The 14,569-nt window shown below is 39.8% G+C and overlaps 2 protein-coding genes across 2 annotated transcripts; both read right to left on the reverse strand.

The window, feature by feature from the left end:
• Positions 1-4,296: 4,296 nt before the first annotated feature.
• LOC141285438 (olfactory receptor 52K2-like) lies at positions 4,297-5,244 on the reverse strand. Its single transcript, XM_073818453.1, has one exon. It carries the CDS (start codon positions 5,242-5,244, stop codon positions 4,297-4,299), a length of 948 nt encoding a protein of 315 aa, XP_073674554.1.
• A 1,744-nt stretch (positions 5,245-6,988) lies between these two features.
• LOC141284397 (olfactory receptor 56B4-like) lies at positions 6,989-8,583 on the reverse strand. Its single transcript, XM_073817386.1, has 2 exons — positions 7,819-8,583; positions 6,989-7,189 (listed from the first exon to the last, which is right to left on the reverse strand). The coding sequence occupies exons 1-2, from the start codon at positions 8,581-8,583 to the stop codon at positions 6,989-6,991; spliced, it is 966 nt and encodes a 321-aa protein (XP_073673487.1).
• Between the last annotated feature and the right edge of the window lie 5,986 nt (positions 8,584-14,569).

The following is a 14,569-nucleotide window of genomic DNA, read 5'->3' on the forward strand; positions in this document are numbered from 1 at the left end:
TAACGCAATTTCAACTCTCTGTATGTCCGGTACATATAGCAAAATTGACAATAAAGTTGACTTTGACTTTGATTTTGACTTTGATGGCCTGCCCAGAGTCCTGATCTCAACCCAATAGAGAACCTCTGGAAAATCCTTGGCGACAAAGTTATGGCCAAGAAACCCACTATAGTCACCGAACTGTGGAGGAGACTGGAAGAAGAGTGGACACAAAATCACACCAGAGCAGTGTGAGAGACTAGTGCTGTCCTGTTGCCGCAGATGTGCTGAAGTCATTCAGAGCAGAGGCCTGTATACTTCCTACTAGGGGTTTGCAAAGCAGCCTGTATTTGTATCTGTATTTGTATTTGTTGAGGGGGGAAAAGTATTTGTATTTGTATTTGTATTTGTATTAGAGTAAAATTCAAAATAGGTGTAAAAATCCTGTTTTTTTTGTGCGCTAAACTTTTAATTTACGTTATAGTGTAAGTATTCTTTAATTATATCCATTATAATAATTATGGATATGCAATATTGGTTGATGTTTTTAAATAAGTAACAAGGAACGTCATTGAAAAAAAAAATAACATGACAGCCATTACCTCATCCATGGTTAAACCAACTAATAAAATACCATTATGAACATTATAAACCCCACCACCACCTGTCCTTGTTGGAGGATGCTGAACAGACAGAATAAAAATAAAAATAAAAATGTTCTTCTTCTGAAAGAACTTCTTTCTCGTGGCGTCTGCCGTTGCTAAGCAACCATGACCTGATCTCTCAGTGACGACTCGGAAGTTTCAGCAAAGCATAAATGGATTTCCAGCATTAAAAATCGCTTGCATTAGCTCTGCTATTAAATGTCTTTAAAAATGGTTATTCATGTACAGATATGATCAGCTGTTCCTCCAACTTGGCTGTTTTTTTAATGGTATAAGCGAAAGGGTGAAGCTGATTTGTTGGTTCTTGTCACATGACCTGCGTGCGCATGTGGCATTCTGAAAAGTTGAGATGTATTTATCCAAAGACTATACAATATTTATCTCGATGCGGCGCGGACGCGCCTGGAAAAAACGAGCGCGTAGCACCGTGTGAGCGTTGCTTTCATTATGAGCGCGCATACCGCGCGTCTACATTTGAAATAACGACTAACTTTAACGCGCATTTGAACGGCCCCTGATAGAATAATCTCCCGATCAAACTCTGCTTCCCAAAGTTATAAAAAGTTATAAACCCAGTTAAGGTACAGAAATATATTCATCAAAAATAGTGACGCAGTGAAGTCTTTTTTCACCCAGCCGAGTCTTCTCTGTTGCTGTGTGGAGCAGCCTGTGTCAGTCACCTCTTTTACCCCCACCCCCCGACTCCTGAATGTCACTCACTCACTCATGCGGGCATACACTGACTGCGGTCTCCTGAGGAAACGCAGCTTTTTTGATAGAAAGTTTTTCTTGTTCCCGAATACATATTTATTAAGGTATTTGTTCGAAATAAGTATTCGTTAAAAACACGCTATTTGTGCCTTTCCGAATACCGTATTCGGGTTCGGCTCCACCCCTACTTCCTATACCACCCCACAATAAATGGGAACTGGAGGACCTGCTCTTGGCATTCTGGTACTAGATACCCCAGGAGACTGATCGTCACCTTGTTAAATCAAATTTTAGAAGCACTGGCTGAGGTAATGCTGCTCTTAGTGGTTTTATGTGTGCTGAATGGCAGCTGCCACAAGCAGTGTGGTACCAACTGTGAAACAGTTCCTGTGCATGTGATGTAGCGCAAACCTTTCAAAGTCAAACCACAAATGTTAGATTGGCTGACAATTCTGACAGTGTGGCATGCAGGTCCATTTCATGCATTGTTAGTGATGGCATGCAGCTAGTATGGGGAGCCAGCTGAGTGGTTTCTTCCACCTTTCGTTTACATTGGCGACATTGCCATCTAAGCACCTGAATATCACTATTCATCCATGGCTGTAATTTGTGCTTTAAATGAATAAGCTTGCATGGCGCAATAAGGTCTAAAATATTAGAACACCTGTTATTAAATAAATGCACCTGATCCTCAACATTTATATTAGAGATAACAGGATCTAAAGTAAAAAGGTTGGTAAGCCTCCAACTACATATCAGAGAAGTCATTATTAGTACATGGTGGAGAAGGCAACAGAGCTGTGAATAGTACAGGCATCTGATCAGAAAGAGGGGCATTACATGTCTCAATATCAGCAATAGACAAACCATAGGTCAAGACCAGATGACCGAGGCAGTGAGTGGGCCCCTTTACCTATTGCATGAAGTTCAGAGAGGACATAAGATTTAAAAAGTTCTTAGCCAAGGCATTAGCACCACAAAAGACATGGATATTAAAATCACCCAGCATTAAGATATAATCATATTTAGTCAAAATTCCACCCAAAAGATCAGCAAGTTCATCAACAAATTTGTTATTGGTTGCTGGTGTTGATAAATTAAAATGATCAAAACAGGTCTAACAAAGTCCAGTTCAATTAACTGTGACTCAAAACTAGTATAATTTAAAGTGAATAACAATTTGCATTGCAGCTTATTTCTAAAAATCGCCAACAGCACATCTCCTCGACCAGTTAGATGGAGAGTATTTAAAAAAATCAAAAATCGGGAGGCACTAATTCAGAAAAAGGAGTTAAATCACCTTGTTTTATCCAGGACTCTGTCACGAAGAAAAAGTCCAACACATTAGAGCCAATAAAGTCAATGCAAATGAAGGTTTTGTTGACTAGAGAGCGTGCATTATCAAAGCCATCCTGAGCTAGGGAAGTTCTTGCTGGGCCAGCGGAAATTTGCGAAGTTAAATCAGAAAGCGATTGTCAGCCTTCCTTCGCCAAATCCATGAGGAGATGCATCACAGAGGCCGGTCAGCTGAACCATTGATATGCCGATGACACACAGCTCTACATGTATCTTTCATTTAAACCAGATGATACATCAGTAGCTGCACGGATCAAATTTATTGTAATCAATTCAATACAAGGGCCCTGGGTTGCCCAATTAGGGATGTGCCCAATTAATAAATTTGTATTCGGAAAGGCACAGAAAATGAATATTGTGTTCTACGAAGCCATTAAAGGGAAATGGTTAGCTGCTTGCTAGTAGTAGCCTGTTACCTTACAGTATTTAAAAGTTATCTTACTACATAAAGAGAGTAAAGAGAGATGACTAATAGCACGATTGCGATTAATTAGCAGATCCTGCAAAAGGGTTCTGTAGTACACATCCTTGGTTCCCTGTTTTGCCGGTGCCATCCTGGAGACTTCATGGTCTGCTTGCCTATTCCCTACCACTATTCAAGGATGACCTCCCTCACTGGTTGGACTTTTCCTTTTGTTTTTGGCACAGGGTTGAACCTTCTGGCAGTTTTGCTCATATTTATATTTTATTTTATTCCTATTTTGTGTTTTGTTTGATTCTCAACTTCTCAACAACCGTGGTTGTGTTATATTGCATATATTTGGTTTAATGATGTAATGACATGTCCATCTGACAGAATTTCTTACTTCAAAGAAATCTGTACCACGTCCTCTTGTCATAATACTGTCTTAGGGTGTACTCACACTAGGCAGTTTGAACCGTGACTGAGTGCGTTTGAGTGCTCCGAACCGTGCCCGGGCGCGGCTCGCTTGGAAGAGGTGGGCCAGAGCACGGTTCAGTTGGACTCGGGCGCGGTTCGCATGCAGTGTGAGCGCTAACTGTGCTGAAGCATGGAACAGGACGCGTGATGTCACGCTTTTGCGAGGTAATCAACGTTTTTGTAGTCCGTAATCAAAGCTGCAAAGTCATTGCTGCACTTCAGCTGGTAACTGAAAACCTCCTCATACAAGCAGCACGATTGCGTGAAAATTTTCGTGCCACAAAGGCAATTACCTGTTTAACAATAGGCGTTGAGAGGGCTGTGGACCACCGCGGACCAAACGATTTAAAATAATTATCCACAAAGTAAACTATTTCGCGTTCAGCGCGAGCGTTGCTCTTCCTGTTTATCCTGAAACCATCGCAACATAATGACGTAAGCGTGCTCCAGCACGAATGCTGAAACCCTATGTGAGTGCAGGCCAAAGGGGGAGTGGGGAGGGGGGACAATCGTACTCGGGCCCGGTTCAGGGCAACCGTGCCTAGTGTGAGTACACCCTTACATTTTAGAGTGAAATGAAAGCTTGACACAAATCACAACTATAACAATATTTTATCTAAAACTTTACCAAAATGACACACCCTTACTTACATGTTACAGGTTCAGCATATCATATTGTTGATCATAAATAAAATATGGATTTCTTTACAAAGGAAAGACCTTTACTTCGCTTATAAACTGAAGAAACTTTTGTCTTATTTCCTTCATTCTCACTCCATAAACGATTGGGTTAAAACAACTTGGAAAAAGTAAATACATTGTGCTCACAAACACACGACTATTAGTGGAAAAATTATTTCTTATTCTGTATGACATGAATGCAATTAGGGCAAAAATCAAACTACTTGTCATGACAATGATGTGAGTGATGCAGGTGTTTATGGCCTTCATGTGGGCCTTACCAGATTTAAACACAGAGGCAAAAATCACAATATAGGAACAAGTAATAATAATACAATCAGCAGTTGGTATAAGGAAAGCAGTCAAAAGTCCTACCAAGTTATTGATAGTTATATCTCCACATGCTAACTGAACCAATGCCATGTGCTCACAAAAACAGTGATCAATGATATTTGTTACACAGAATGTCAGTTTTCCAGCCAGAGAAACCATGCTGATATTCAGCAGTCCATTTCTGATTAATGGGACAACAACAAACTTTAGAAAGTTAGGGATTGCCATGTATCTGTGATAGTAAAGAGGTTTGCATATTGCAAAGTAACGATCTAGTGCCATCCACAAAAGCAAAGTAGACTGAAATGCACCAACATAATGAATGCAAAACATTTGTATCAAACAACCAACTAGAGATATTCCATTCCAGTTGAATATAAAGCTAAGCAGCATGTTAGGTACAAAAAATATAGGCAAGATTAAGTCTACAACAGCCATTAAACCAATTAGTACATACATAGGAGAATGCAGAGACTTTTGACATATGATTAAATGTATGAGAATAGAATTTGCTGTGATAGACAATAAAAACATCAGAAAGAAAGGGATAAATAAAAAAGGCCTCCATTCTCCTAGGCCGTAGAAACCGCTCAGTTTAAAGTCTGTGAATAAAATATTTTGAGCAGAAAGATTCTTCATGCTGATCAATCCAATACAGTAAGCTATACTACAATACAGTGCATTTGACAGTGTTAGATAAACAGTCACTTTTTAAATGGCCTCTTGGTCAAACAGTGATGTGAAGCTGCTGTGAAGAGAGAAAAAACAAGCTACATTTGACACTTTTAGTTAAAGTGACACATAAAAAGCAAAAAATCCACATACAACTGGACTAACGAAGATATAATGTTATGTTAGTACTGTATGGGCTATATAGGGCTTTTATACAATAATCTATCCCAATAATCTATACAGCTTACTTTACTGGACTTTATTTTTCTACCACAACGCTTTGTCTTACAAATTAGAGTGTAATGAAAACGTTAGCCATAATATGGTCTCTAAATACTCCACGTTGTGTTCCCATGAGCCTGTGCAATATTCCCACTGAGAAACAGAGCTCTTCTTTTTGCTAGAGGTCACAATACAGGCCCAAAAAGGATCTTTCTACATCGATGGTAATTCAAAAGTTGCAAATTATATTTATAATATAACAATATATAAATTGCATATATTTAATTTATACATGTTTTACCTTTTTTGTTTTTGTAGTTATGAAGCAGATCTAAAATATGGCAAAAAACATGTACACCTGACTTTAATTGAAATTTAAAGGGTCAAGACACGACATATTAAAAGTCTTGTTCTAGAACAAAACATTACATGTCCCCATTATTTGCATTTTTCTTATTTATAATCAGTAGGTACAATACTGTAAATTATACTGTACATCTGCTAACCTCACCCAAACAACTTTCAAGAATATATTTTATAGTGCAAATAGTCTTTTTGTTGGCAAAGGTTACTGACACAAATTCCATCCACACATTGTCTGGTCGAGCCAGACAAAAATAACAAAATCCAATAAAAGCAGCAATAGTGAGGCGAGCAAAGATAATGGATTTAGCTATTGACAAGAATGTTTAGATCTTTAAAATCTGCATTATTTTAGTCATATTCACAACAAATGTATACCCCCAATAATAATAATAATAAATGTGTGTATGCATGCATAAGCAATTATAGAAGATTTAGGCAACTGGTTGTATATATCTCCCAAGGAAAGTGTCACTGTGCATGTAGGAAGGTGCAACACAAAGTTGAAGCAAACGCAAAGTCTTTAATAATAGTCCACAGGCAGGGCAATTCACAGACAGGAATGGTAGGAAACACGCACACACTAGGTAACCTTGTAGCTGGACACCAGAACACTAAACACAAACCAACTAATAAAGACAGGTTAACGAGACATAGACAGGTGATAGGAATAACTCTAATGACAGAAACACCAAATATGGGCATATGGTAGGAACCAAAACTGACAGAATGATGGGGATGTGACATTACTCCCCCCTCCCGGAAGGCACGACCCCGCACTGTAGAATGATGAAAGACTTGGAGGAAGGAGCCAGGGAGGAAACAGAACAGTCCAGGGAGGTGACGATGGAGGGAGGAGGAGACAGAGGAGGAAACAGAAGGGGTCCGGAACAGGAAGAGCCAGGTGAGACCCAGACCACAGCCATGATGGTAGCCCACGGTGGAGCCGACGGAAGGAGGAGCCATGGTGGAGGAAGGGCTGACGACACCAGGGGGCCTGGTGGCTCTGGCGACCAAGGCAGACCCATGGTAAGCCCAGATGGTGGGCTAAAAGTTAGCTGAGGGTGGCATGGCTGAACCAGCATGGTAGACAGGAGTAGGCATAAGAGGAAGGGTGGGTAGGAAGTCAGTGGTGGGCTCGAGCTGTGGCTCTGCTCTCCGAGGCAATGGAGGGCTGGGCACTGGGTCTGGAGTGGGGCTGGCGTCCTTCGTGACGATCCCGATGGAAACTCACTGTTTGTGTGGTCCTCAAGAGAGCGTTCCCCCTGCTCCAGCAGGAGGATGAGGACAGACAGATCCCTGATGAGTCAAGCAAACAAAACCAACACTGAAAAAAAGCGAAAAAATAAACGTGGGGTAAAAACACTGCTATACTTTACTTGTATAGGTCCGGCTATCTGTCACGGTGCATGCAGAAAGGTGCAATACGAAGTTGAAGCAAACGCAAAGTCTTTAATAATAATCCACAGGCAGGGCAATTCACAGACAGGAATGGTAGGAACACACGCACACACTAGTTAACCTTGTATCCGAACACCAGAACACTGAACACAAACCAACTAATAAAGAGAAGTTAACAAGACATAGACAGGTAATAGGAATAACACTGACAGGAACACCAAATATGGGCATATGGGAGAAACCAAAACTGACAGAATGACGTATGAAAGAAAGAGCATAGTTGGAGAAAATTGTTATTTTTTGGTAAGTAGTATTTTGTAGAATGCATCTTCTGCCTGGATAGGCAGAAGAAATATTTGAAATTTCCTTGCACTTCAGCTGATAGAGAGTATGTGTATTCACATACTCAGTGTTAGTAATGGAGAAACTGAAGCAATATTTTTATTTTATTTTATGTATGATTACATTTTTTATTATTATTATTATTTTTTTTTTAAAAAGCCACTATTCTACAACATACCCATCTACTAAATAGTAAAAAATAATTAGACTGACTATTGTTTTGCACATTTTAAGTAAATAAGTAAATAAATAAATGCAGGTGTTTATGGCCTTCATGTGGGCCTTACCAGATTTAAACACAGAGGCAAAAATCACAATATAGGAACAAGTAATAATAATACAATCAGCAGTTGGTATAAGGAAAGCAGTCAAAAGTCCTACCAAGTTATTGATAGTTATATCTCCACATGCTAACTGAACCAATGCCATGTGCTCACAAAAACAGTGATCAATGATATTTGTTACACAGAATGTCAGTTTTCCAGCCAGAGAAACCATGCTGATATTCAGCAGTCCATTTCTGATTAATGGGACAACAACAAACTTTAGAAAGTTAGGGATTGCCATGTATCTGTGATAGTAAAGAGGTTTGCATATTGCAAAGTAACGATCTAGTGCCATCCACAAAAGCAAAGTAGACTGAAATGCACCAACATAATGAATGCAAAACATTTGTATCAAACAACCAACTAGAGATATTCCATTCCAGTTGAATATAAAGCTAAGCAGCATGTTAGGTACAAAAAATATAGGCAAGATTAAGTCTACAACAGCCATTAAACCAATTAGTACATACATAGGAGAATGCAGAGACTTTTGACATATGATTAAATGTATGAGAATAGAATTTGCTGTGATAGACAATAAAAACATCAGAAAGAAAGGGATAAATAAAAAAGGCCTCCATTCTCCTAGGCCGTAGAAACCGCTCAGTTTAAAGTCTGTGAATAAAATATTTTGAGCAGAAAGATTCTTCATGCTGATCAATCCAATACAGTAAGCTATACTACAATACAGTGCATTTGACAGTGTTAGATAAACAGTCACTTTTTAAATGGCCTCTTGGTCAAACAGTGATGTGAAGCTGCTGTGAAGAGAGAAAAAACAAGCTACATTTGACACTTTTAGTTAAAGTGACACATAAAAAGCAAAAAATCCACATACAACTGGACTAACGAAGATATAATGTTATGTTAGTACTGTATGGGCTATATAGGGCTTTTATACAATAATCTATCCCAATAATCTATACAGCTTACTTTACTGGACTTTATTTTTCTACCACAACGCTTTGTCTTACAAATTAGAGTGTAATGAAAACGTTAGCCATAATATGGTCTCTAAATACTCCACGTTGTGTTCCCATGAGCCTGTGCTAAATGGTCACAGTCTTGAAAAATCCCTTGTCTTTTTCATGCCAATTTTATGTAATTTATGCATTTGCTTTTTTAACCTACTTGATTTGCTAGGTTAAGCATTTGCGATGTCTAACAGGTAATAACAAAAATCTAAAACATGAATGAATAAATAATAATAATAAAAAAGATTTATTGTCTGTGGTTTTATCAATGTTAAAAACTTAAAAAGTTATGGAAAGGCAACCTTTTAAAAAACAAAGTTAAGAATAAGATATATCTGGTTAGATGTGCATATGATGATTTTCTAGCTGTTTATCCATCTATTCCATTTGTCCTTTTTAGGGCTGTAGGGGTTCTCAAGCCTATCAAAGTTATTGGCAGGGAAACACACTGGATGGATGGTCAATAATTTTTATAATTCTTTAATTTTTTCTTTCATAAATTATAATTACTTTATGTGTACAAGCATTATTTTTCTGCAATTATAATACATTTTGACTGACAATTAGGAGTCATGGTGATAGCTTGTGTTGCTTTGTCCCCTTATGACAGTAGTTAGGGAACTCTTAGTAGTTAGGGAATACATCACTCATTACTGGACTTTGTTTAGCTAGACCCATCTCAAGGGTCCTCTATGTTTTTGTTGCTATAACAAGGGTCAAACTTACTACTTGACAGTAAACACACTAAGTAGCACTCAAGGGGGACAGGCTTAAGGTTAGATTGGACCATGAGGTACAGTTGACATCACCAGGGGTCCAATTACCTTATTTTTGTGTTAATTACACTCTGACCAATTATTATGACAAGTGATGTCATACCTGTGTACTGAAGAAAAAAAACTGGTCAGCTGCTTCCTTTGCTCACTTTTAATTTATTTAATTTAATTTCAACACAACAGATTTAGAATCATTTTGATAACAACATTGAAAATGTTTTGATTGAGTGTAAGGCATTGCTTTTGAAATGTAGTATAACATTTTCAGTGCATAACAAGGATGTGTTGGAACTGGTAATTTAACATATTCATCCAATGTGTCACATAGATTCTTTTTAACAGAAGCAGTAGCTGGACTTCAGACTAGACAGAAAGCTTTTCCCCATGGTTTAGACATCATAAATTAGTTAGTCTTTAGTAGTACATTAACCGTGTAATCCATGCTGCAGATTACATACAAGTATCACCACAATGGTGAAGAAGCATCACCTGTGATGGTGTATATTTATTAATATTATTCTTTACATGTATGAAATGTACAAAGTGCATATAATCATATTTTTTTATAAAGAAGACTGTTCACTATATCTGTTGTTTTATATATATATGTCAGTTCTATGTTTGTAAACTATACATTCTGTCACGAGTCTCTATAGTAAAGGACCCAAATGCAGTTAGACGCTTCAACAATTTTTATTATAAAAGATAAACTGAAAGCGAGCCGCTAGCCACATATCAGCAGGACGATGAGAGGACGATTGATAATCAAGCAGGGATCAGGAAGCGAGAGAGCGATCCGAGCAGCACACTCAGGAATGCCGCAACACATTCTGTTGGATGGAGATCAAACAGCAGGTGAGCGTAGCAACTGAGAGTAGCACACGATGGTCAGGAACAGGCGAGAGTCAATAATCGTGTACAGTCAATGCAGACAGGCAGAACAAGATGAAGAACCAGAGATCAGTCACAGTCCAGAATGAGTGGACAGCAGGCAGCCGGCCAGTAAGTGCGAACAATCCAGGCAGGGACAAAATTAACTAAATAAGTAAAAGAAACAAAAAACAACACAACATAACTCATAACTAAGAGAACAAAGCAAAAAGTGTGAGTGAAGCATAAGTAACAAAATACACTGGCAAAGAAAGTTAAAGAAAACAAGACACTTAAATAAGAAGATAATTGATAAGAAAATAACAAACAACTGTGAGAATGTGCACGACCACACTGATGGCGAAATGCAATCAGCTGAATGCTGTCAGCACGTGCAGACAAAAACAAAGCTAACAAGAGAAAAGAAAAGAAAAGCAGGAGAGAAAAGAGGTTGATCAAACCTGAGCCCTGACAGTACTCCCTCTCCCAGAGATGCCTTCTGGCATCCTACTGTCCTACTGGTCAAAGGAGACTGACGACAATGGAATTCTACAATGAGCGAGAGGTCCAGGATCCAGGACACAAGATCTCTCTTCTGGACCGTAACCTTCCCAGTCTACAAAATATTGACAACGCCATCCATGGCGGCTGGAATCAAGAATCTGCCTGACCATAAAGGCAGGAGCACCCTCAGTCATCAGGGAAGGAGGGGCAGAAATAGAAACATGAGGAGAATGGGGAGAACGCTGGACACGGAGTTATGGGCATTTTCAGCCCAACTTAGCTGCTGATACTGATTTGCATGCTCGGTTTGGCCGTTGATCTGTGTATGGTATCCTGAGGACAGACTGGCAGAGACACCCAGCTCCCGACATAATTCCCTCCAAAATGAGACATGAACTTAGGCCTCCTGTCAGAGACCACATCCTCCTGAAGGCTGTGAATCTGAAAGACACGGTCAATGACCACTCGGGCTGTCTCTATTGTTGAAGGGAAATTAAGTGGACCCCCTTAGAAAAGCGGTCCACCATAGTAAGGATCACTGTATTGCCACTGGATGGAGGGAGACCAGTTATAAAATCCAGGGCAATATTTGACCAGGGGTGGGAAGGAATGGGAAGGGGATGAAGCAGACCAACGGAAGGTTGATTGGAAAATTTGTTTTGAGCACAAACGTCGCAAGTACCCATGAACCGACGGCTGTCCTCAGCCATGGCCGGCCATAAAAAATGCTGACGGATGGCTGCCAGCGACCTCCTCACACCAGGATGACACATGAGTTTGAAAAAACTTTCAGCTTGTCTGACCTAGTAGGGTCTGGCAAGATAAGGACTGGAACCGCTGTAAACCTAGATTTTAGATCGTCAAAAGCTGCCTTAGTTTAGTGAAAGTTAATGCTGTCAGAGGAGCTGCCACCTGGCTGAAAATTTTTATAAAATGCCTCTAAAAATTGGCGAAACCCAGAATTGTTGTAAGGATTTTCTTGAGCCAGGTAACGGCCAGTTGGAGACAGCCCTTATCTTCGCATGGTTCATGTGAATCCCTTCTGCTGAGATGACAGATCCCAAGAATGAAACCGACTGAGCATGAAAGGTACACTTCTCCACCTTCACGAACAACTGATTCTCCAACAACTGCTGAAGCACTCGTCTGACATGCTGGACATGCACCTGGAATGAACGAGAAAAAAATTTGGAAGACGGCTGGGGCGTTGGACAGCCCAAAGGGCAAAACTAAATATCCAAAATGCCCTGTAGGTGTATTAAAAGCAGTCTTCCATTCATCCGCCTCTCTAATCCAAACCAGATGATAAGCATTGCGTAGATCCAGTACCTGTCACTGTAGTAGAGCCACCCTTTTTCTTCACAAAAAAGAAGCCCGCTCCTGCCGGAGAAGAAGAGGGACGAATCAAACTAGCTGCCAGAGAATCTGATAGATATTTCTCCATGGCCACCCGCTCAGGAGCAGACAAGAAGTAAAAGACGTCTGAGAGGAGGAGAAGTGCCGGGAAGGACATCAATAGCACAATCATACGGTCGATGGGGAGGAAGAGAGGCAGCTCAGGGCCGACTGAAGACCACACACAGATCGTGGTATATAGTAGTCAACATTCGAAGTGGATCAAAACCTTTCATAAAATTTGTCCTAAACCAAAAAGAATACCCATTCTTATCTTAGGATAACTTTGATGAACTTTTTTTAACCACTTCGAATGTTGACTACTGTATAGCAGGAGCCTGGGAGACATCCACCTCCTCCTGCAACACAGAAGAAACAGAAGACGGAGCAGACACAAGACAAGAGGCATAGCAAAAAAAATCTAAGACAAAACAGTGTTTTCTGCCCAGTTAATATGGGGATGGTATTATGGAGAGAGAGCCAAGGATGACCCAATACAATTGGAACAGAGGGAGAATTAAATAAATACAATTCTAATTCCTCCTGATGGTTACCAGAGATAACCACACTCACCGGGCCAGTGATCTGAGTAACTTCCATAAGTTGATGTCTATTAAGAGAGTGAGCAGTGATAGGAGAGGAAAAAATAAACAGTAAGGCCATTTTGATGAGCACAGTTGGAATCTACAAATTTCCCCTCCACACCGGAATCATTAAGTGCAGAACATTTAATAACTGATCCATTCAGCAACAGTGAAACAGGAAGAAGAGTACGAGAACCAACTGATTAGGAGATTGAAGTACCGCCCGCCAGGACTCTTCTGTCACCGGCAGGCATTGGCTTTTACTGGACATGAGGCTGTGATTTGTCCTTGACCGCCACAATATAGACAGAGGCCCTTTGACAGTCTGCGTTGCTTCTCTTCAAGAGTAAGACGCATTCTCCCCAGCTTTGCCTTTCCTTAGTTATGTACTGCATTTTCAACATGCAGTACCATTTGTGGGTCATAGTTGGAGTTGGCCACTCTATACTAAGATGAAGCTGCCATCAGCTCTGGCTTCAGTGAGGCGTACTGCATAGGATACACCTGTACTTCCTTACTTATACTGCAGCTCCTCTGAAAGCTTTCTCACTTCTCGTTCTTCGCCTCCTTGTGGTGCAATTACAGAACTGAAATGTCCTTAAAGATGGCTAACTTTGATCAGTGGTTGACAGTAAAACAGGTGGACTACAAAATCATGTTTATATATTAGTATGATACACCTATGATTTTGTTTTTGTTGTTTTTAGTGATCTGAAACCTGCTGAACAGAAGAATCCTGCTAACGTTTACTTGAGTCTCATCAAACTGTTTTCCTCTGACAGCGCTTTACCAGATGTTCAACTACACTGATATTCTAGTATAAAACAAGTTCCTTGACTACTGATGAGTTTTGTAATGACTTAAATATCAGGTATGATTTACTTGTTTCACTTGCTGGTTCAGAGATGTTGAACCACATCTCTGTGGTTAGATCAGGCAGAGTTGTGGACTCGAGTCCATGACTCGAGAGTCGACTCGGACTCGAGTTACACATTTGATGACTTGTGTACTCAGTACTTTGACAGCAATGACTCGAGACTTGACTTGGACTTGAACCCTGTGACTCGGCAAGTCTTCTAACGAAAAACTTCGGAGAGTTCTGATCAATATAGGTTGAGGCGCACTGGTATGATTAGCGCAGCTTTTGGAAAAAAAAAACGAGCGCGTTGCGACCGCATCGCTTCCATTATGAGCGTGCATACCACGAGTCTACATTTGAAAAAACGAACTTGAGCGTGCAAAAGATGGGACATGTGAACGACCCCTTTGACATTTAAATTATACATAATCACTATAAACCACTTGTTTATGTATAGTATAGATGTATAGTGAAACAGCAGTAGCCTAATAATTGGCTAAACCTTTCAAAAATATATATATATATTTTCATGTGAAATATCTATTCTTCCAGTTCACCAGCCACTCACTTTCATGTCTTTAAAGGTGCCATAGAATGGAAAACTGTGTTTACCTTGGCATAGTTAAATAATAACAGTTCAGTACATGGACATGAAATACCATGAGTCTCAAACACC

Source organism: Garra rufa, chromosome 14 (assembly GCF_049309525.1).
Source record: "Garra rufa chromosome 14, GarRuf1.0, whole genome shotgun sequence".
Taxonomy (NCBI): domain Eukaryota; kingdom Metazoa; phylum Chordata; class Actinopteri; order Cypriniformes; family Cyprinidae; genus Garra; species Garra rufa.